Source organism: Diprion similis, chromosome 10, assembly GCF_021155765.1.
Source record: "Diprion similis isolate iyDipSimi1 chromosome 10, iyDipSimi1.1, whole genome shotgun sequence".
In the NCBI taxonomy this organism is placed as follows: domain Eukaryota; kingdom Metazoa; phylum Arthropoda; class Insecta; order Hymenoptera; family Diprionidae; genus Diprion; species Diprion similis.
In genome coordinates, this window is record NC_060114.1 from 22225501 (window position 1) to 22250068 (window position 24568).

General features: G+C 38.5%; 1 protein-coding gene across 11 annotated transcripts in view; it reads right to left on the bottom strand.

Moving 5' to 3' along the window:
- Window positions 1-21511, bottom strand: part of LOC124410834 — a 30197-nt gene extending 8686 nt beyond the window's left edge. Inside the window, exons 1-14 of one of the 11 annotated variants that reach the window (XM_046889495.1) lie at window positions 21416-21511; window positions 20766-20977; window positions 17923-18028; window positions 14444-14503; window positions 12205-12341; window positions 11345-11651; window positions 10478-10598; window positions 9022-9148; window positions 7344-7441; window positions 5994-6156; window positions 5548-5623; window positions 5210-5439; window positions 4677-4755; window positions 1063-1356 (exon numbers count right to left, since the gene is read on the bottom strand). In XM_046889495.1, coding sequence (XP_046745451.1) covers window positions 1063-1356; window positions 4677-4755; window positions 5210-5439; window positions 5548-5623; window positions 5994-6156; window positions 7344-7441; window positions 9022-9148; window positions 10478-10598; window positions 11345-11651; window positions 12205-12341; window positions 14444-14503; window positions 17923-18028; window positions 20766-20822 — 1855 coding nt within the window. In that variant the 5' untranslated portion in view covers window positions 20823-20977; window positions 21416-21511. Of the gene's footprint in view, window positions 1-1062; window positions 1357-4676; window positions 4756-5209; window positions 5440-5547; window positions 5624-5993; window positions 6160-7343; window positions 7442-9021; window positions 9149-10477; window positions 10599-11344; window positions 11652-12204; window positions 12342-14443; window positions 14504-17922; window positions 18032-20765; window positions 20993-21389 lie in introns of those variants that run through there. The other 10 variants (XM_046889498.1, XM_046889492.1, XM_046889493.1 and 7 more) reach the window with 10 other exon arrangements.
- Between the last annotated feature and the right edge of the window lie 3057 nt (window positions 21512-24568).

A 24568-nucleotide genomic window follows, 5' to 3' on the forward strand; every position in this document is an offset into this window, starting at 1 on the left:
TTTTTACCCCCCCTGCCCCCATGTAAGGATACGTAAGATTTCTCGGACCCCCCCTCCCCGTTCTTACGTAAGATTTTACCTGGAATTTCCCTAAGAAGCGTTAAATAGTTGAATGTCGTTAGAGAAGGTTCAGTTACACTAAAACACGTCATTATTTCATATAAATCAAAGATTTTTATTTTTATTCTGAATAATTATTTAGTATTGGGAAGAGTAATAAAATATTACGTAAGAATGGATTTTACCCCCCCCCCCCCCCCCCCCACCGAGATAAGGTCATGTAGAGATTTTTCAAACCCCCCCTCCCTCCCTGGACCCTTACGTAATTAATGAATGGCCCCTAATACCGTACGAATGAAACTTCTTTGTACTATAACGATCGTTATGAAAATTAGATCTATGACTGTAATATAATATGATGTAATGTCGGCAAGATTGAAAAAGTCAACGGTCAAGTAACGAAAGCACAGGCTCCATCAATATTCCACAAACTTCCACGCGCATGCACTCACACAACTTATTCAATACACACTTACGAGATGAACGCACATTGAGCGATCGTATAGGAGGTTTGTACATCAGAAAGGCACATCGAAAACTCAAAAAAAAGCGTGAGAAAAAACAATATACAAGGATCAATTTCAGATTGTAAAAAAAAAATTTACGGGGTATTTCAAATCGAACCGACTTTGAAACGTGATATTTTTTTTCATCCAGAGTCATAAGATATTAAAAAACAGAGTCTAGACAGTTTTACAACTTTTTGAAATCAGTTCTTCTGCGATTCCAACTAATTAATCAGAATGGTATGTAAATATGACGCCTCTATTCGTTTTTGACGCAATGTTAGAAATAAAAATGTAACCTTATCAAACGAAATATGAAGCTTGCTGTATGAAAAGAGTTATTGGATATCGGCGGGTCGGTTGAAAGCGAAATTCCCCATTAGTAGGTATGACAGATAGAAAATGAGCAGGCAAAAATAAATAGACATTTATAAAAGGTGTATGAAAGTATATCAGGGTCATACCAGCGGATCGGTAAGTCTAGCATGCTACTTACTAGCTCGGATGATAGCGGCTCGAGACGCGTTTCGTAACGAATCAGAGGATGATTTAGGTTGGGCGGTAGTAGGCTGGACAGCTGATGCACCAGCTAGTTTGACCTGAGCTTGATTCAGAGAATGCTTTGCACGTTCCTGCAGTTTCGCCGCGGCAGCGACAGTAGCTGCGGTAGCTGAGGCGGATGGATGCGTGACGGATGAATGAACTGAATGTTTTACTGGAGGTTTTATGGCGGTTGCAGGTTTGGCGTGATGAAAGGGGCGGTGGGCGGGAGCATTGGTTGCAAGGGAGGCTAGAACATATTGTACAAATACAATAAGCGATCATTGCACTATACTATCTAAATACCTATCAATAGGTACTCGTCCTCTACGCTCCCCATTTCACTCGATCGGCATCCAATTACAATCATCCATACAAGTTGGTACATTTCAAAAGCCCTGCGACTTCGTAATTACAAGGTACATACATACTAGAGCTGTATAATTTAACCGATTCGACCGGCAAAAATGGTTGGCCTGGTTAATTATAGTCAATGGTTTAGGTAATCGGTTAACTGGCTAAGACCGGTTAACTGTCCAATATGGTTTTAACCGGTCAATGTTTGATTCGGCTAAAATATAATTTGTATAAAAATCAATTAACCGCGGTAAATAACGACTGGATTGTACGGCCCTAGAACATACACCGTGTCACTTCGTGCAAACTGTTCACAAGGAGCCATAGTGCATGAAGTGATGAGGGACTCTGGAAAATTTAGGAAACCGGCCACTAAGTTTAAATAGACTGCCGATCATGACGGACGGCTATATAGCTTTCTGTGCAGTGTGTCACGTTTTAAACGAGTTATTAGTATGTATCGAAAACCAAGCGCGGTACACTAAATACTTTTAAACAAAATGAAAGTTGTTCAGTTTCAAGGGGGGCATCGAATAGAGAAGTTGATGTGATTGTAGGTCGTGCCACATTTCAGAAATATTAATAAGGGCCGTTTTTCATCTGGTAAAGTAGCTAAGAAGCAATGTCCGGAAATTTTTGAATTTTTTTAATTAGCACGGTTTTTCGACGAGTTACAACACTTTGAATTCACCCATTGACTCGGGGTTGCACGGTATTTGTAATGTTTTCGAGTACTTTCATGAATTAAAATTGTACACATTAACTCTGGAGAGGGCATGGAATCACAACATTACAGTAATGAGGATCTGCTAGAATCTTCGGTAGAAAGTTCGGTATAAAGAAAATTAAAACTCAAATTTTGCCTAATTCTACTTCAAAGTATGAGTTTAGGTGGGCTTTAAAGCCATCTATGAACTTGTCAGATAATCCAGCCTTGCGCTGTGCTCTTTAGTGTGAAAAATGACCAATCGTACAAATCCCAAGAAGCAGACTCAATTCCCAGCGAAATTCCGGCTTAATCCAAAATACCCTGGATATAGATTTCGGATGTGTAGGTACCTACCTAGTCGTTTAGTCGCCTTACAAGGTAAAAAAGTACCCACTAATAGCGATGCGTTGTAACTAAAATTAGTTGGAGGCAAATTCATATGCTTTTACTACAACACGAGACAATCAAGTAACTTATTTTGAACACAACTATGGATAAAATCCATGTATGATGTAAGTATGTAGATTATAGACGAGTATTTAGTATACATTGAAAAATTAATACTGACAGTATGAAAGATCTATGGTTGTACACATAAACTTTACCATGCGGTATACCATATATAGGCGATGACAATGAATGTGTAATACTAAAATCATTACATTATACACAGTCCCCATTGTTCCAAATATATGACGGCTGCATCTATCATCGGCCAATGCACACATATATATATTAGAGTAGTCCTCAAAAAGGTCATTTTTTAATTTCGACCATCTCACTTCCCAAATCAGCTCCATATAATTAAAAAATAATCCCCTAATTTTTTCAGATTGTTATCTCAATTCTAACCCCTGCCTTCAAAAGGGTGGATTTCCCCATTCAACACTTTCAGAGGCGTCTCAATTTAAGTCTACCGAACGGATTTATACGGTATAGGAGGGTTTCTTGGGTCACCAATTACGCATCTGAACTCAAAATTTGAAAATTCAAAGTAGCTGATCTAATTTGGTGGACCAAAATCTTAAAAGACACTTGATATTACCATTTTGGGTCCACCATTTTGAATATTGTAATTTCGAGTTCAGATTCGTAATCAGCGACCTCGAAAACCCCCGAATACCAAGTTTTATGGAAATAAAATGACTTTTGGATTTCACTCCACCATATCAAATCCGCCATTTTAAATTTTCAAACTTTGAGTTCAGATTCGTAATCAGCTACCCAAGAAACTACCCTATACCAAATTTCATCTAGATCTGTTCGGTAAATTCGATGTGCCCCTGAAGGTGTTGAAAGGAATCCACCATCTTTGGGGCACGAGTTAAAGTTAAGATGAGAATCGACAAAAATTAGAGAGTTATTTCTTCATTATTTGGAGTCAATCTAGGGGGCGCGGCAGTCAAAATTCAAAATTGACCTTATTACGGACCACCCTAATATATATATACATATAACGGGCAAACACTAACCACAGATGATAAAAAAGAGGCTACAACTCCACATGAAAAGATTATTCAATCAAAAGTGAAAATGTGATTTGGGCGCCTCTCATGGGACAGATTGATAAAACAAAAGGTTTAGGAGCGTAGTTACCTAACCCAGTTATTGATCAGATGATCAGAGAAACTGAGCACCAGCTTTCCCTGTAAGAGGCGTTCGAATCTCATTGAGAGGTGCTGGGTTCAAAAAGTAGAATGACGAATAGAAAGGTAAAATATCGAATGTTTCGGTTTCCCGTACACTGTTTCATACAATTTTACAGCATAGAAAAGCGAATTACGGGAAGGTCAACATGTCAAAGAGTCAAAAATTCTGTATTTCGGCTTTCTATACCAATTTACTCTGTTAGTATGACACATTTCGAATTTTCTGTTCTTCGATTTCCACCATTCTGAAATCCTCCGAAATTGATTTACCCTACTTTGGATGTTCGGTATTGCGATCCTTTTATTGTCCGGCAATTTACCTTTTGACCCCCACCCATTGAGAGTATACAAATATCTAATAGGCGCATTGTATACTTGATCAAAATTTAGACTTGGCTTTGGTAGATAATACCGCATAACTGTGGTCTCCTTTCTTGGTCTGCGCCATTATAACTGGGTAATTATTTACGAGTAAACTTTTCCCTTCCCTCGTATGTATATCAATCACGCAAACATACTTTCGTCTCATCTTGATAATATATATCAGCACAGAATATTAAAGTGAACGTGTAAATTTATGATGAGAATAAACAATGTATAAATAATTACTGCATCATTCTGAACACAAGTCGAGGTTTTCCATACTAGATATGTTTGTGAAATAAAGTATTAATTGAAGTCACCAGTTGTCTTACATCCAGAGTCGACTTCGTATATTCGGAATGACACTACAACTTGGATAGTACGGGGTTCATTCGCAACAGCATCACGCATAGAATTAAAAGAAATTCCAACCGATATACTATCTGGTGATATTCACACCATATCTATCATTCAATAACTCCAAAGACTTACTCGGTCGTGGATGCCTCGCTGGCTCGACTGCTCGGTCGCTCGTCTCCTTTTCCTTGTCCTTCACCTCCTTGGACTTTTCCTTCACAAACAGAATTTTCATGCAACGTGAGTATGTGAGTATAATCGTAAGTCTCCAGTGCCGCAACACAACAGCACATGAAGCATCAATGCATGTACCGCGGTCTTACATACAGCTCTGAAGACTCCAGTGAAAGGAGTGGGTCTCTTATTGAAGACACATTGGTAGTTCACTAATTGCCACTAGGTTCGTTGTGATCATCACGCTTCCGGTGACGCGACACCATATATAAAACCGTGGAATTAGACAAAGACAGCACTAGTCGATCCATGCTTCTTTATATCGGTATTGAGGTTATGTATATCATACTAATAGAACTGTAACGACACCTAGCAGCCCCGTTAGAACCGAAATCTGTCCTTGCTAAATGATGCACGTAATCGTAGCTTCCAGCATTGAAGTTTCCAGACCTGTATATAAGACCGTGGTATGTACCCTAATGAAGATATCTTACTTTTGAATCCTTCGTGAGCGACGGAGCCCGCACGGGCTGCCGCTTCGGTGACCGTCTTTCGGTTGCGGTTGGACCGAGGCTCTGTGAACGACCAGCCCTGGGGCTGTTCTTCGGACTGGATTTGACCCTTGGTTGAATCTCCTCTCGTACATCCTTCGATTCATCACGGCGTCGTGGCATCACTGGCTCCAGCTTTTCCCGCGTCGGAGAAGGGAGTAGTGCGCCATCCCCTAGGAGAAAGAAAAACACAACATGGTGTACTATCCGTATAGGAGAGGTAATTCGTGCTCGACGAAGGAGCTTTTAGCTTTCAAATATATCAACCGTCATAGACTTACCCACACCAGTTGTGCGGTCCAGATGATGACGGATCAAGAAGTCTTTTCTTGCGCGAGCAATCGCTCTTTCATTATCCTGAAGGGACGGTGAAAGTTTGATTTAAGCAATGATATAAGGAGAGTTCTGCGTACAGATCCCGATACCGACATTTTACCGACATTTTTAGCCGCTTCACAACTCAGACAAAAACGCTTTTTTTGGGTGAAGGTAATTCCCACGCTCGTCGACATTATCGACCATCGGAAAAACATCTTCCGCTCTGCGTTCTGTGTCACCATTATATCGATCATCGGGAAAAGGGTTTGCGTCTGCGCTGTGAAGCGGCTAAAAATGTCGGCAAGATAAATGTCGATATCGGGATCTGTATACAGAAATCTCCATATATCACTACTGATGTAGTACATTATATACAGAAGGTTGAGCCGTGGAATGGTGAATACCTTACCATCTTTGTGTCATCCTGCAGGAAAGAATAAACTGGACGAGTTTGAACGGAGGAAGGCCGGACTTGTACCGCTGACGCTCGGCCCGCAGGTGGCATCGCCGTTGTTTGCGTAGGCCCGATCTTTCTTGTGTTTTCCTGCTCCTTCTCCTCTTTTGTAACTGATCTGCTGTCAGAGACTGAGATCAGTGCTATTCTCATGTTTTACAACTTGCAACTTTAATTCGGGATGCACTAACGACACTGACAAAAGTGTATTTATATCTTTTTCCAACGGTCCTAAGGAAGTTTGCTACCAAGCCCAAGTAGAAGATTAGAGAAATACGTGAAGATTGCATAGAATTAATTGATCTGCATGGGCTTTGAAAAATAATTAGACCAAAGTAACAAACCTCCTCGAGTGAAAAAAGTTAAGAATACAATAGTGCATTGCATAATGAACAAAGTGAAATTTGTACATTAATACGATCCAGAATAAATATGTCGAGCAACAACATCAATTTGATACACGAATGGCATAATTTCATGTGTGCGTAATATACAGAATTGTTGCACGTGCACAGATTCAATTGTTCATATATTACGCTAATCTTTAAAGAACCTTAATCCAGAAATAACGAAATTTTTTCGCTAACATTCAAGCAGGTGATCGTACCAGAAACGAGGTATCGAATCATACTTTTTAGTGAACTGCTCAAATTTTCAATAGAAAAAATGCTGTTACCCTTCAATCATTTCCTAAATTATTATTCACAAAATCTCAAGAAAATTACTTTAACTTTGCTCGTCTTATTGATAAAATTCAAACTAGGTAAAAAAAATTCTACGAGAATCCTGTCACGCGATAAGATCGCCACAATGCCAAATGAATATAAGGAGATTACTACGTGACATATGTGCAGTTCAAAAATGATTTCTTTCAAAAATTTTTCCCTATCTTGAGTAATGGTTTTCAAATTCTCTAACTTGTCCTCGATTTTCAGGTCAACTTACAGGTTGTGCCACAACCTTGAGAGCATTTTTATTATACGACGTTTACCAGACTAGATTATTTTAATTCTCGGCCTGCCGAACAAGCACATCTTTTAATTGACACAGCCTAGTCTATCGTGGCACTCAATTATAGCAATGTCACTATTTCGTCGATACTGGGTGTGATACAAATTTTCTCTCTAAATCCCACATACATATGCACAACCTTGTGATACCGCAGTAGCCCTGTGGAATTGTGAACAGAATTTCGAGCTCTTAATAGAGAACCGAGATTCCAACATCAAAGCATAGAAACTAATATCGTGTTTTACTTTACAGACACAGGGTAAAACGATAAACATCATAGACATTTGTACTGGCCTGGCAAGCGTAAGTGCGTCGAGCGCGTGATTACTGGTAACACGCTTCCCCAACGATAAATCCTCCTCAGCCGCCAAGCCGCGGCCCCAATCCCGAAGCTATTCAAGTAAAACGATCGGACATTTAAATATTTGCGTAGAATGCTACTTCGTATGGTTTACATCTGAACCTTTGGAAGTCAATAATGTGCACGTATATGTTTTATTGGAAGTTGAGTGAACTGTAAAGGACGTAATATAGGGTTGGTTGACCCTAGGTTGGGTCATCCTTCAGGAATTTACAGCGTTAACAAAAGTGCTGAAGATTTCTCTTTCAGGGTTCGTATCGTCTATATGTATATTGAGTGAACTAAGACAACAGTGATAGTATTAAAAATAAATAAAAGAAACGAACACTTGCATGCTCAAAATTAGCTATGTATAATGAATATAGATATTTACAAATGCCTGATCAAGTATGCATGTACAGTGATCCAAAACGAGTATTGTTGGTTTAGATATGACGTTGCTTTTTTCCGCGCGTTATAGATTTAGATGCAGAAGACCTCTAAGGGGATATATACCTCCAATGCTGGCGAAAATTAATATTCATACGGTTATATTATACGGAGTATAGTGTGAAAAATGACACAAAATATTGACCAGATATTATTTATTGATTATTCAAAAGGAAGAGGTAAAGTCAAGACAATCGGAAAATAAAATTTTAGATTAAAATAGTTCTTCAACCTTCAAAATGTCAAAAAATAGTTAATTTTTCTAAGTTAAAAAGTTTAGCTCGACAGACTATGACGAAAAACGTCACTGTACAAGAATCTTTTTGAATTTTTCATTTCAACTCACGAAGCGCAACTCAGGTGGCCAAAAAAATTCAACTACACATGTAATTTATTATAAATAATTTTTTCAATAAACTTTTTTCGCACTTTCGACTGATCAATAAATACTATGTAATGAATATTTTGTGTTATTTTTCACAATATACTCCGTAAAATACAACTATACTCATAATAATTTTCGCCAGCGCTGGTAGTATATGTACACCCTTTTAAGCTGAGTCAAAACTTGCAAGAATTTTTGGAGTCACTTTACGCATCTAATAGGCTACGAACAACAATAACCGCATGCTTCGATTTACATTTGCATTTGCACAATGCCATATTGTATTTGGCTGTGAGGCGGTTAGTAGTCAAAATGTTAACGACTCGAGTGTTGGTCGAAAATAATCGGTTGTTTCATAAAGTTGAAGTTGTCCCGTCATCGTCATCAGCTCGATTCCCCCAATCTCTGATTTCGACGTGGAAAATCATAATGAATATCATAGTCTTGTATACGGGTCTGAGAATGTTCCATGGTGGGGGTTATAGTTCATGATTTATCGACACTTTGAAGGTCGAGCAGCTAATTTTGTGATCTCTGTAACTATTCTTACACTCTGAGACAATTCAAGCTTTCCATGTATTTGGTAAATAAGAATCGACGATTGATTTGCAACATTGCTGCATACAAGGCGACTCACGCGGCGTCGTTAAGACTATCAATTTGGCCTCGCTATGTGTAGACCCCCATCACCGAAACGTGCGGTCGTTTGCACACCTGTATACAAGACCGTAATGAAAACAGATTGACACACGAAACTACATATGCAAGGGTCGCAGCGTGACCTTTTCATTCGTTACCTTATACTCATCCGCGAGGCGTCTAAGTTCTGCGATATTGGTGGTCGGATTTGGTACTTCTGGATTGCTTGATTTACCTTCAATTCTTTCCGCTATCCTTACGGACTTACCACCTGATTTTTTTCCCCTGAAAATATTGCGCCCATCGCGACAGACGTTTCTGGTTAATCGAATTCACAGAGACACGAGGAAAATGTTCAGAATTCTTAGTGTGCAGCATGGTAACCATAATGAGCGGTTATTGAAAATATTCAACCGTTGCTCTAATATTACTATTAAGAAAACGAAATGATGTCCCGCGCCACCGGGCTACTGTAGCTTATTGCATATATTTACATAAAGTGTGCACATGGTTCGTAACTCTGTCTAAAATTTTCTTTAGAAACTGACAAAAAGCTGTCGGCAGACGAATCCGTATGTTCGACAGTTTAATACAGGCTTAATGCGTGTGAAAAAAGTACGAATCAGACTCGGTATTCGCATTTGAGAGATTGCCAACTTTAAGAAGTTTTAACAGTGAAGCATTGTCCAACTTTTTTAAAAATGAATATGACACTTGGCACTCAAGGGTGTAGCTAACAGGCATGGTATCCCAGGTCACACTCTCCAATTCGTTTTTTTTTAATATGTTATAATAGACTAAAAACTAAGTGACACATATTTTTTTCATCTGCCATCAAACACTTTGAGCGGGGTAAAACCACCATCCGAAGTAAGGCATGTCAATGGGCGATTTGGCAGTTTCACCCACAAGAACATGATATTTTTTAACCAATACATCTAGTAAAGTTTTCTAATAACGAGATATGATGAATGTGATTCTCTCAAAAACAAAAAAAATAGAACTGTCAAATCGCCCCTTGACATGCCTTACTTTACAGGGTGGTTTCACCCCCTTAATGTATTTAATTGTAGATTAAAAAAAACGTATCACTTCGTTTTAGTCAACTATAACATAATATCGACCTGGGGTACCTATTGGTAAGTGAACACACAGAAACCGCCTGTGGGCAGTGTTTTCTGACAATTGGCCATATGCCTTCTTATGTAAGTAGTAGTCGAATTGCTGCTTGTACATGAACCTGCTCTATCACTGATTGAACTGAATTCAAGTTCCGCACAAGTTTGACACGAGTGCAGTCCATAGAACCTGGCTCACATCCAGGTACTTTTCATTTATGCCTATTCAGCTACGTCGTTGTGAAATACAAAACATAAAACCTATTTGTACATCACACTCTTCATAGAGGTTCGCATTTGATTCTGTGCAGCTGCTCTCTATAATACTTCGTTCATTTTTCGTTGTATTTGATTACCGAAATTTTTTAGCGATTGCAGGGCAGCTTTCCTAACGCTTCAACAAACTTTGGCCGGTTTTTACATGCTGTAATGCAAAACTTCGAAAACGCTTCTTTTTTCACCAAGCCCTAGAACTATCGGCCTCAAAAGATATTACCTGAACGTTACTTTCGGCTGTACCAATTCTTCGTCGTGTTCCTCTCCCTCAAGAACCACTCCATCCGCGACATCAATTCCATTGCTGCCCACCAAGGGTTCAAGCTCGGATGGCTGCACACCTACAGAGCACAACAAGTCGATACAATGTAATGGAATCGAAGGACCAGATTATCTCAAGAAGATTTTCTAATGATTGGTTCTTATTAAAGCAGTAAAGCGGTCTCCTCGACTTGAACTTTGGTAAGACGAGAAGAAACTTTGCAAAATCATGTCATTTAATCTTCAGGTTTTCAGTTAAATTATGTACCTAGAACTCCGTGATTCTTGAAAATTTTGGGAGAAAATATCGTTTATATAACGCGAGCATATTTTACGTGTTTTTCAATGCGTCTGTCCCGTACAGAAGGTACCCATTTCTATGACGGCCAAGTGAGTTTGCGAATGCGCATGCGTGGAGTATTTAAAAAACCATTTTTGAGTCCTAGGAGTTAAAAGTGGTCCTTTCAGTACAGCGCGCATGCGTTGTTGCGAACAAATCTTACATCACTCGACCATAACCTCAATTTCAGGCTTCGTGAAAAAACGCGAAACATACTCTTGTTGTATAAAGAATCACGTGCAATAAGGATGCAACGGTCTTGTCGCCTTGCATATTTGCGATATTCGTCTTCGGCTTACCTCCGACTCATATTGCAAATTTACACTCTGAACTGTTATGTCTATTTACATGAACTGTAATTCGCACAATTCAAAATAAATGTTGTCGAAGAAATGAACGATTTGCAAACTCTAGTAATTACTGCCGCAAGAAGAAATTCAAGTACAATTCCTAAGATTTACAAGTTCGAACTGATTGTGAAATTACCATCCCGCTTGCGGTCAACGTCGTTGGTCCTCTTTTTATGTACGGGGGCTGGGGCAGATGGAACGATTCCCTGTTTCAGAGCTCCCATGCTCAAAGACTTTCGCGGAGGCGCTGCTGTCCCGACACTTGTACCGATTCCGCTGCCACCACCGCCACCAGCTGCAGCCTGTCCGCCGGATGAACAGACTTCGCCGTTGGTCAACTGAGATCGCCTGGGCCAGGCAAACTGTAAACGATACTCAGTGCTGATTCGTGAGATCGCCTTACTCAGCTGGCTAGTTGGCAGCTCTGGCGCTGCAGTAGCTGCCTAAGAATAAATTATAAATAGACTTGCCGTTATAATCTTTGATTCTCCGGCTAATTCTTTATGATCAACTAAAACACACCGCGTTAATCCGGAACGGTCACAGCCCTCGATAAATCGTCGATCAAAGAGTTTAACGCTGATAAGTCTGCAGGTATAGACCAGGTCTCAAAACACCCGAACAACTTTCCGAACCCGATGTTATATCGCATTTCAAAAGAAATCCTTCACACGTGACGCAAAGTTATTTACACCCTCTTCTCCGATGAAGCGATTCTTATAAGACAGCGCAATGCTTTTCAAACCTATTGTCGCTCATCTTTTCAAACAGATCACCAATTTCATTAGCAGCTATTGTGCATACCGGGAGGATTCGGTCAATCTCACCGCTCGATACCAGCAGTTAGGCAACCACATAATCACGTTTGCACGTATGGACATAGGTACGTAAAATGTAACCGGTTGCCTGATTACTGACACCGAGCGACGAGATTCACCGAATCCTCCCAGTACACCTCGTCTATCACCCCTAAAATAGTTGTATAGTCGGTTGCACCTGAGTTTTATCCGCAAACATGTTGGAGTCCATAGAATCCATCCCGCTGCCATCCGCAGCCGTCATAAACTCGTGACTCTTGTAAGCAAGCTCTGGACATTTCTTCCGCCGAGGTAGGGCTGGCTCCAGAGTCGGTCCTGTAACCAAAAATCCATTAGTACATCGATAAGTAACTTGAGTAATTGCAAACTGAGTATACGGCCAGCAAATAAATATATAAACACAGCAACGCACAGTCAAGTCGAACGTGGGAAACTTAACTTGACGACGTTTCATCGGTATATTCTTCATTCGTCAACGCCTACAAGTTACGATATAGCAACCTCTGGTCTGAGGCAATTGGAAACTAAGAACAAAGTTTGGCCAATTTTAAAGCGTAAACGTAAACTACACCACGTATACAATAATTCTTCACTAATCTTCATCGGCAACTATTGGCTTCTATTGGTATAAACGCAACGGATGCATGAGGCTTGATGATGCGAACTTAACAATAAGTAATGAAAATTCATGCTGCAACATTCCAAATAATACAGTGCCTGATATTCGGTGATTGACATGCCGCGAGACTAGAATATTGTACTTAATCGTACGTACTATGTCAACTACCCGGCATATGCATATTGATCCTTCGAATTATATGCATCTCATTTTTACATTGGTGTACACGGTTTTTTCATAGAGTAGTCGCCGAAACTTTTAGGGACTTTTTATCTCTTCAAAACACTGCACTTTCCAAGTTTTGGCATTGAAAGGTATTTGTTTCACAAACTCTTATCAGAATTGAGATTGTTTCAACCGGATATATAAAATATGTCCCGAAAAATTGGTCGACCCTTTCTCGATTCAAGTTACGTATCATACATGCAACTTGCAAGATCGACGAAACAAGACCTTAATCCACAAGGGTGTATTAATAATGTGTTAGAAATACCCATACTAGTCATTTTCTCAGTTTGAAACTTCATATAGGTCCACATAATACAAGGTTATTTATTGACTACTACTGACCAGTAGTGTGACTGACACATTCGGTTTCTAGCTCAAGGGTCGGCCAGTGAATATTCAATAAATGTCCCTGTATTGTCTCTTATCCTCCTATTCATAACATCCATTACGCGTACTTTTTGTGCTACTTCATGTGAGTTCGTGACTTGCGCTAACCGCTGTCAGCACAGTCTCCGCAACCTCATAATAAATCTAATGCTTGTGTAGGCACGCAGGTTCCCTATAAGCCAGCTCGATTTTCAACATTTGCAAGCTCTGATCGTGGTCCGCGATCGATTTTCAAACTTCGAAACGAATTCAAATTAAAAGATGCAGCAATGGCTCGGACTGCGCGAATCCATTATACGTAAACATGTGTAACAACAAAGCATAACACATACGTGGTGCATCCCACGTCAAATTAGCAGCCCATGTATCACATCCCCTTCAATTTTGATCATTTTTTAGTATGAAGTTCTTACCAGCCCAAGATGGTCTCGCGAATTTTATCAGATTTTTTTTAGCCACTGATGTAATTTATAAAAATATTGGAAAACTAATTTCGAAGCCAACATTTTCCTCAAATCTAAGTAAATTCACAGATTCTATGAATTAAAATGAGATTTTTGTCAATATTTAATATTTTTTTCGAAAGTTTTTAGTTCTTCCATGGCGAAGTTATTTTTTTTTTTTCATTCTCCTATTCCGAACTATACCTTGATCTAAGTAGATTTCAGAATCACATTATTTTCATGATTCCGTGATCTATTCAAATCGGGGAATAGAAAAAAAACTCTAATTCCGACATGGCAGAACGGAAAACTTGCGAAAAAAATTACGAATATTGAGATCCTATTATCGTGTGGTGCTCAAAAATCACATTTCAATTCATAGAGTCTGTGTGAATTTTTTCAATTTTTTAAAAATGGCGTTTTCGGAATTGGTTTTTCGATTTTCTTCAAATTTCACCGGTGGTTAAAAAAATCTGAAAAAATTCTGAGACCCATTTTGGTTCGATAAGAATATTATACTAAAAAATTACTAGGGGGTGAGGTACATGGACTGTTAATTTGACATGGAATACCCCATATGTTACATATACGTTATCAAACTGTAAAGGTATTAATAAATGCTGTGTTTATGTGTTTAATGGGCATATGTACGTAAAAGCTATACTTTGATTAAACTGCATGGGTTGTAGGGTCGATAGCACATCATTACTTGTGGATTGATCTGTATAGAATCATCTTACCTTCGTTGCTATCATCTTCAGTTGACTTGGCCGATTGCAGCTTCGCGTTCGCTTGTTTTGCTGTAAATAAAATTTGCGGCTGGCATGTTTCTCTATTAGCAGTCTATACGAGTACCGGTAGCCAAATTTTGTCTGTTTTTTTTTTTTTTCTTTCCTTCTTGCAAAATTGCATTATCCCGACAAATTATGTAACAGTTGGACTAAGTTCCGGAGTGTATAGCTGAATACTTATAGTACATATATATTATGTACGCATGGATAGGATTACCACTAAAATATTATGCGTTACCAGATGTGGTACGGACGTACTGCTGACAGATTTTTATCAGTATTTAAGAATGCTCGAATTAATTTTCCTGACTAATTTTCCTTTCATATCTACGCATAAGATACGCGCAGTTGGCCGTGAAATTATAGGTATGTATAGATATAAATCGTCATAATTAAATGAGTACTTGTAGCGCTTTACAAGCGGTACCTCGGATTCACCGAAAGCTGGTGAAAATATTATAAGCTGTGTATACTAGATCGCTTCAGAAAAGGGGCTTTTTTAGATTTCGCTCTTTTCCGAGATTCTTATGCCTATTCACTAAAAATGACCTCACGCGAAAGGACTGGATTGGAAATTTTTTTTACTATACTCCCTCGACGTCGTTGAAATTTTGATTTCATTTATTTCTTTTTAGTACCGAAAAGTCTGTGTTGAAATTCGTTAAAACTAATAAATCTTTCAATTTTCGAATACTAAAATATTTCACTGCTACTTAATTTTCTCCTTGCTTTATAGCAAACAAAACCTCAAGCGAAACTGGAGGAGTGCGAGACAACATTGAGTACTGCCTCATCGAATCATTAATTATTTTTTTTTTTTTTCAAGACTATAATTTAAAAAAATTAATCTCATGTAATGTCAGAACTATCGAAGGTCGATAGTAATTTTTTGTAATGATGGCGAATAGAATTCAGAATAATCGTATCGGTTTAAGATTTAAAAAAAAGTCGAAGAAATATCAATACTTTCACAACACCATTTTGCGCAACACCATTTTGTAAAAATTGCTACACGCGTCATCGGTTGAAACAACTACAAGTTCTACGACTGCTGCACAACGACTCCTTGGATGCATAAAACCGTTGAACTTTTATCAGCATATTATATCGTAGAAGTTTGATTTTACTTTCTATTTTAATTACCCGTGTATGAGCGGTTATTGCAACAACGGAGGGTAGAAAGAAGGAGGCCTCACAGCCGAAATTTCGGCAAATAATAGTTTTGATTCTTGCCAATGACGGCGCTGGCGCAGATTATTCTTGGATTTGTAGTTCGGAGTGGGGGAAACATTGTGTTTTACTTTCATATACAGACATATATATGTATCGAGAAAAAGCGTTGTGGGCGCCACGTAACCGCGCAAAGAGGAGTTACTATTTTCTTGAGTTTTGGCACCACGTGTAGCGCCGAGTTAGGCCTCCCCTCTATATACTCTCCATAATTGCAACGGAAGATCACGGGTAGGTACATACATACATAAGTTCTGACGCTGAGGAAAAACACAATCAGACGTGAATGCGATTGGCGATGAAGTGATATGTGCAAGACGTACTATACTTATGGCGATGGTGAAAAATAGCGAAAGACCACTAACGACGAGTAATGGTTACGGTAGTATTGATTTACGTATGCGGCTTTCTTGTCAATGTGGTTATACTTTTTTCCGTATACCTTCGAAAAAGTAATGGAAATTAAAACTAAGAATTCCAGATCAGAAGTTGTACAGCCAAATTTAGGGGCTAAAACAGATAACATCGTCTAAAATAAAATTGGGTACAGTAAGAATCACGTTCTTCAAAATTTGTCAAGAAACTGAAAACCCTCGTTAAAGGATCTGACTATACCCTTGCATTAAACACAATTACTCTACATTCAAAACATTTATCAGCTCGAAAATATGAAACAAAACTTTTTCATTTTTATATATAGCTACAAGATAATTCTACTTCCGAACTGGTCAACAATAAATCTCGGAAAGCAGGGAAGCGATTGATTTGAAATTTGGACACAATATATACTTACAAGTGCAGTATCTAAAACGTAGCGTAATATTTTTGTGATAAGTTGATTATTACCGTAATTGAACATTTCTTCGTGAAAATTTTGCAAGAAATGTTTCTTTTCTGTTTTGTGTTCACCATTTTCACGACTTCAAACAAAAAAAGACGTGCACTACCTCGTAAGCACACTATATTCACGAGAGAAAGAATCATTGGTCTTTTTCAGATGCGCTATTCTGCAATTTTTCTATCGACTAACAGTTCAGTTTATAATTTTTTAAACCCGTTAATTGCGTTAATTTTTTTTATCCTACTTGCGGGTTTACAGTTTCATGAAATAAGTGCAACCTCGGAAGATAGCTGTATAGTTATAGTTTTAATATCCTGGAAAAAATCTTGTCTGATTTTCTCAACTCGTAGTAAAATAAAATTTGGCAAATTGTGATAATACCAAAGGATCGTCAAAAAAGTAGCCCAGCTGTCACAGAAATTCCGGTATATGCTTTTTACAAAGAAAAATTAGAAAATATAGGCATTGGTTCATAGAACGATAGCTTAACACGTCAAATGTATCAAACATTCGTTTACAGAGTCTGTATCTTAAACCTATAAATTCATTCCCATGTTCTGCATACAAAAATTAATCAAGTGATTTTCAGTACATCTGACGTGCGACGCTTTGCGCAAACGTATACATATACCAATACTTCGTAGCTATAACTCGTGACCACCGATCGGCTGTAATATGTTATGCCTGCGTGTGCTGATAAACGTAAAAATTATACTACACATATTATACAGAGGCATATATATGTATGTATTATATGGTCTATATAGATCGGTGACAACAGTGATGCAACTCTGAAAATACAGTTTTTCGGTACTAAACTGTTCAAGATTGATCCATTTCGAAACTCTCGACCAGCGATAATTACACTAATCTCAAATCTGATATCTGGCAGTGGGTTTCGCAAGTAAAGAAATGACCCTTTGTTCCTTGATATATCTCAGGCTGGTCCTTATTTAGGGTGTTGAAAAAATTTTTCGCCTCAACCCCTCAAATCAACTTCAAATAATTCAAAAACAATTGCCTAAGTTTTTCAGATTTTTACCTTAACTCTAAGATAGTCTGAATAAAAATTTGTCAACACTCTAAATACGGACCAGCCTAATATACCTTGTATGATATAGATGTAGATTCGAACCTCGCACATCCAAGTATGGTACCTATTCATTCGAAAACGCCATTCTTTACTAATTGTAAATGCGTCACTGTTATCACCGACGCGCGATTATATACCGTGACATACAATATATATACGACCTGCAGTCATCGAATCATGACTCCGACGACGATTCGCTTTCCTCTCGTTTTCATTAAATGATATAAAAACCGGAAGGATTGATTAGTGTCAAGCATGACTTACTGGACGCTGGAGCCGGCTGCGGTGATCGCCGTACGACCGTGTGCTGATCCTGGTGGGGTCCGGTATACTCGTGCCATGTGTACGTGCTCCGATACTCCGAATGGAGCTGCTGAAACGTACGAACATTGACCCGTCAGCCGTTCACTTTTATGTTGAGCAGTAGTACTCATTGTCAATTGTATTTTGTTCACACTTTTCAATATACCTATAAGTACATACAACCTGGCAGAAGAACGACGTTACACTGGTGTCGATTGACTCTCTATCTATACCAAATATTTTCGTGAGATTGAAGTTACTAACGTTAGCATACCAATGAATGTTTGAGAAAAATAGTTTTTTCGCAACTTCAGGATTGTCTGAAAAAATTGTATAAACCGTAATGAGACAAAAACGTTCTCATATTTTTAAAACTCAACTCTTTCAAAATTATTCTAAAATTGCAAAGTGATGATTTTTTCCCTACCGTTCCTCCTTGTATGTTTCACTATTTCAGATTGTCACCACGAATTGAGTTGGTCAACGAGCCGACAAATGACTAAATGTCTAAATGATAGTGGGAATGCAAAAACACCAACTCAACTTCTATCATCCGATTGTAACTTAGTGCGCATACCTTTGATGTGACTTTTATTACTAGACTTCTATGTGAGCTCGCCCGATTCATTCAATAGAATTGCAATTTCAGATTATTATTATATGAGAATATAGCTTTATAATCATCCCAAGGTTTTGAACGTGAGCATTTGCATTTTATAACATTTGTAGGCCCTCGGATCATTTATAGATTGCGCATAGTCGAATCGCCGTTAGGGACCACGAGTTTGTGACGCAATGGTGCCGCAGCCCGCAGAACTGCAGTTTCTTGCGTCCTGCACTGCGGGACACACACTTGGACTTCAGGGGCTCGGTCGATCCTGTAACTTTAATTTTCTGCAAGCTCGTATTTTACTATATGTGTCTAGCTCTCTGGTTGGTCGAGGAATGATTTGGATTAGTCACGGGGTGGTGAAACGTTAAGAATGTGAAAGAAAAGAATTACGATAACAGAATTAAGGAGCTAAAACATATTAAGTACAGGAGTGACTCTAGGTGCATAAATTCTAGATTTAGTGGCAACAATAACAATTAGTTGCACCACAATGTCAATAAAATACCAAAGTAATAAAATTTTTTCATTTAGATAGCTCTTGGCGTATGGATAACCATTGCTGGAATGATTCAAGACTCTGCAATACAATGATGGGAGCATCTGGTTCAAATCCCGTCATGTAAAATATCATCATAGATGTAAATTCTAAAGATGGTTGAAAATTGGCAATAAGTTTACGAAGTTTCTGAAAATTCCTAAAATCGAACAACGAGCCTGATATACAATACAGTATTAACGGGCGTAAAATTAAAGTAAAACACTGCAGTTGCCCATAGAACAACGTGATTTAATCCGCGGAGCCGATTATATTTGCTTTTCTTTTCTTCCTTCTCAATTTTCTACTCATATGCCTGTTAAACCCAATTACTATTATAACATTACCGATACTATAGTGTTTGATTATATAGATATGTAGATAGATATCAGTGGTATTTTTAGTCACGGTTAAAAACGTCGCGTGGTGACCACTGAGCTATACCCTAACTAACAATAAAACGTACTCCCCTACAAGCTGCTGCCGTAGCAAAGCGTACCAGGGATATAAGGTATTATAGGTACCACAAGTATTGCGGACACAGGTCTCGATAAGAATTCGAACTATTTATGTAATTAGGTATATTAGAAGTAATAAGTACAGAGATATTGATACCCAGTGGCGGCCGTTAGGCCCATCTCCCACCGCACGGCCAGCTCACATTCTAGCACCTAAACGTAAAATTCAGGAAAAGTAACCCGTTCGATGTCTCTACGAGGTCAGTTCAACTACATTTAAACCACAAAAACACCGCCTGACAGGACTTCGCACGATAAAACGGGAAAATCTCACAAATGTCTAGATCATCTATCGCGAATATCCAATAGCATATCATCGATTGGGATTATTTCTATACTGATGTACGGGGAAGTATAAAAACAGTTATAAGTATAGGTCAATGCGTGAAATAGATTGTAAACGACACATACTGCAAAAACGAGGCAGTGGTAGGGGTTGCACATCGGTAGGATACAAACGAGCTAATCGTTCAAAAGATGTCCTATTTACCGGTACATCCATATGCCTGTAAACTTTTCTATTCAAACTAAATCTCACGCACCTGCATGCTTATGATCATAGTGTACGTTGCCTACGACGTGCAACGAGGGGAAATAATACGCAATTCGTTGTTCATTCGAATTCGACACCGGGATATTCTAAGAACAGCATACACTGGAAACACAATCAGTGCTAAATTTCCGCCTGAAGTTGGTCACAGCCGCCATTGTAAATGTCAAACGAATTTGAAAGCGCGCCGTAAAGTCAGCTCGATTAAAACCATGAATATGAACTCTGACTGTTTCGTTTTTCACGTGTGATTTAAACGTTTTCGCAACTAGTATGTTAATTTGTCATCATATCTACCTGTAATTAATTCCATTTTCAGTATCTGTTCGTCTGCGCAAAACCAATGACGAATCCGGAGCGAATTCAACGACACCCAAGCATATTATACGTATATGTATAGATATACTCGCTACACGATATATCATTATAGATACACAATTGAAATTTCGAAGTGTAAAATTGCAATGACGTAATAAGATATGCATATTTCCAAACATGTAGGAAGCATCTTATATTCATCTGAACATGATATGATACTAATAAATAATCAAATTATACAAGGATAAACAGGGATAATATTATTCTCACCTTGTCTATAGGCATTGAAGGACACGCACGACACAAGTTCCAAAATGAACCAATCATGAGGTCGGAGTATGTGAGGCAGTAGAACGGTGTGATACGATGCGACTGACGGACAGACGCTAGCGAGCTGCTGACACGGCAGTCGGTCGGTCTGTCAGTCAAAAGACGACCGCCTTCGCTACGGCGTGAATTTAACCCCGGCTGGACTCCAGGTCCTTGAATTAAACGTTCTACCTCATTTTCTTATTACAAGAAAAAAAAAAAAAAAAATATATATACATATATACATATAGCAAAAAGAAGAACGTAAAACAAGAAACTATTGACTTCCTCTCTCGCTCTCTCTCACTCTCTCTCCCTCTCTCGCCCCCTCTCTTTCGCTCCCTCACTCGCTCGCTCTCTCTCTCTCTCGTTCTTACTTGCTCTCTTTTTCTCTTGCTTCCTCCCACTTTCTCCCCGCAATCACTAACTACATACTTCTTTCGTTCGTAGGACAAGAGAGTAGCAGAAAAATTATGTCTAGTTAAAACTATATGGCACAAGTGTTCCAACGAATCGTAAAAGTAATCAAGTGAAAAATGGTATAATTTTCAAGTCGAATTATCTAACAATCTAGCTGTGTCACACCTATAACGTGATAGGAGAACCCTTACTCCTTGACTAGGAAATATTCACGAGCACAACGTCCTACGTATCCAGGGAGACACTGCCGTCTTTTTCCGGCAAAATGCGCCGACGGCGTCCGCGTCGCGCGGGTGGAGATCGCTTAGGCGCAGGCGTCCGGCCGCCGGTCGATACTGCCGCAACGCGCTGTGCGCTATGTCTAACACAGCACACGATCCTGCTATATAGATGTATGACATACCTGGCGCCACTTTGGCGGATGGTTACCTAGCGTACCCTGCAGGCGTGCCCGACGTCTCTCGATGTACATACATACGTACTAGCAAATAAAATAATTTCGATTCCTTGCAATTTCTGAACAGCATCCCACCCCGCCCCATCTTCCTTGCCTTCTTTCCTGCTCGCGGTTATGAATTTTATATTTAATTTTTGCTTTTAAATCGAAATCGAACTCTCCGTTACGTCATCCACTGCATATTACCACTTGTTTCCGAAAAGGATTTTTTCTTTCTATCTTCCACTGCTTTTGTTCCCCCAGTTGTTAATTTTTTTCAATATTGTCGGTCGACGGCGCACCCATGCTGGCTTGCAATTATCGCTTTCTTTAAACGGTTACATAAGTCGCACGGTGATCCTCCATCCATTCGCGGACTAACGTATGTACTATATGTGTATGCTATGCTATGCTTCCTATAAACGGATGCTACGCCAAGTTACATGCAGGTAAGGAATTATTACCATTAATGGATCAATGGCATAATTGCAAATATAAATTTCCAAGATCAATGAAGCTCGAGATAACTTATACTGCAGATTATTCTCTGCAGGCTGCAGAGAGAGTACGTCGTTGCTGTTTTGTAAAATTTATACACGCAACCGTAAAGATTCGTCCACATTTGAAACTCAGAAATATGAAAGGAGTGAATGTCCCCCAAGTTCTTCAAAAGCACATTTCAAGTATACCGAATAAAGCAACGTGAAACGTAAATCTAAACTTGCAACTAACAAAACTTCCAAGGTGTGCCATACACTTGAGAATTTCAGAACTTGACTTTAACCATATTGTTTTAGCCTGCAATGCATTGGTTTGAAATGTTGTAAAATCATACATGTTTGCATCAACTTTTAGAACTCACGAGATTATTATTCAAATATGGTAAAAGTGTTTCTATTAGACTATAAATATTATAGGATCAATATACAGGATTTTTACCAATATCAGATGCAACATTTTTCATACGTTGCGAAAGAAATCTTATCTGTACAAAATTGCGTACATAGTACAAAAATGTTGCATACAGTACGTTTGAAATATTTCATAAAATTGTACAACCGAAATATTCTCGCGGTCATTGAATTATTTTGATTTATTTGATGCTGCGTGGAGCGTACCGAACATCTGCTTAGACTAGCCAAGTGGGACCTTATAGGTCTAAAGACGACATTCTGAATGGAGTACTTATTCACAATAGAATGTCACAATTATTGACTCAGATCTCAAACCGTTTTGTGAACTGCGACTGTGACGAAACTTATTTTGTAGTGACGTAATTGTAGTTCACACAACCTAGCTCTCTGCATCGTCTACTAATTTATAATGCTTGATACATTTTATACGTTTGTAGAAATATTGTATTCAATTATTTTCTAGGGTAACGGGATCGTTTTAAATTTTGGACAATGATAGTATTTGAAACTGTGCTCGTACGTTAGTTCGAAAAAAATCAGAAAATTGATGTAAAAACGCGGAAAGCATGGGATTTAAGAATTGATAGCATACCACAACCTCAAAGTAAGTGGAAATCTATCCATAGTATCTTTATTAGTGTTTTCATCCATTTTTCGAACTTGCTTGGGCCTATTCATAAGCACAATTGCAAACACTATTATCTCGCGAAGATTCAAACAGTTTCGTTCCTCTAGAGATAAAAACACTGTAAAACACGATTTGCTAACCTTCATGATGGTATATTTAACATCTCATTTGTCCCTTTTACGCAACTAGGTAACTATATCTGGATAAATGTATGTACAATCTCACTCTAATTCAGTGAGTTGATAATGTAACTTAGACAAGATCCGATGCAATCATCTAACCTGCACCACTGTCTTTACAAGTCAAATGAGACTTCAGTTCTGACAGTGCAATGATCTTATACCGTGGAATAATGGAATGTTCTTCATCATATGGAACGAAGATTGGAAAAACATTTTAAGCTTCGTTCAGATCGCGTTTTAACCAAGTAAGTCGAGTTGAAAATGAAACCGTGGTCGCGAAACCGGGCCAGAGACACTCAAGTAGAAACTGGTCAACATATAAAAAAAAGCTTACCGTCGGAATGGTATATGTGTATACACAGCGGAAAGCTATCGATTGGCGAGTTTCAATCGTCCATATTATATAATGCTATGTTATGTAGTGTATAAGAAACGATTTCCTCACCTCTGAAATCATTTCTGTAATTAACACGTTCTACATTGCGGTACGGCTCATTATTCATGGTTGTTCTGCGATTATTATACGTACCCTTTGAGGCTTCGAACAATATTTTTATTGGCATATTGGCAATAAATGATGTTTTTGAATAGATACATATCATTACTTCACCTGAAAACTTGCTATGCCTGTGTAAACTAATTTGTTTACAATACTGTGCTTTGCTTCATATTCTTAGAATGCCTTCCAGGCTGCAACTTTGCGGCTTTCTTCTTTCTGGTGCTAACTTTGAGGTTTTGGATGTATATATATGCTCTAAGCTTTGAAGATTACTAAAGACAACCAGTTATGAGTATCCGTGATATTATCATTAAATAACCATATCCTATGAGGAACGGTCAGACCTTTGTCAAATAAGAAAAATCTTATTTTACAATGCCTACTTTTTCTGAGTTATGAAATCCATTCAAACATTGGCAAATGACAGAACTCATGATTCTAGTACAAGCATTGCACTTATGGATTGACTAAGAAATGTTCGGAGAGATCGTGATAAAATACAAAAAAATACCTGATTCAGCTGGAGTAGCTGGTCAATTTTGCGAACCTTTCTTATCGTTAGTCAAACTACAAATACACAATCAAGCCATCATTTCCCTAAGTTTAAAGAGGTTTCATTACTTGAGAAAAGATAGAATTGTAAAATACAATTTACCGTATTTGACGGAGGTCGACATCACTTTAA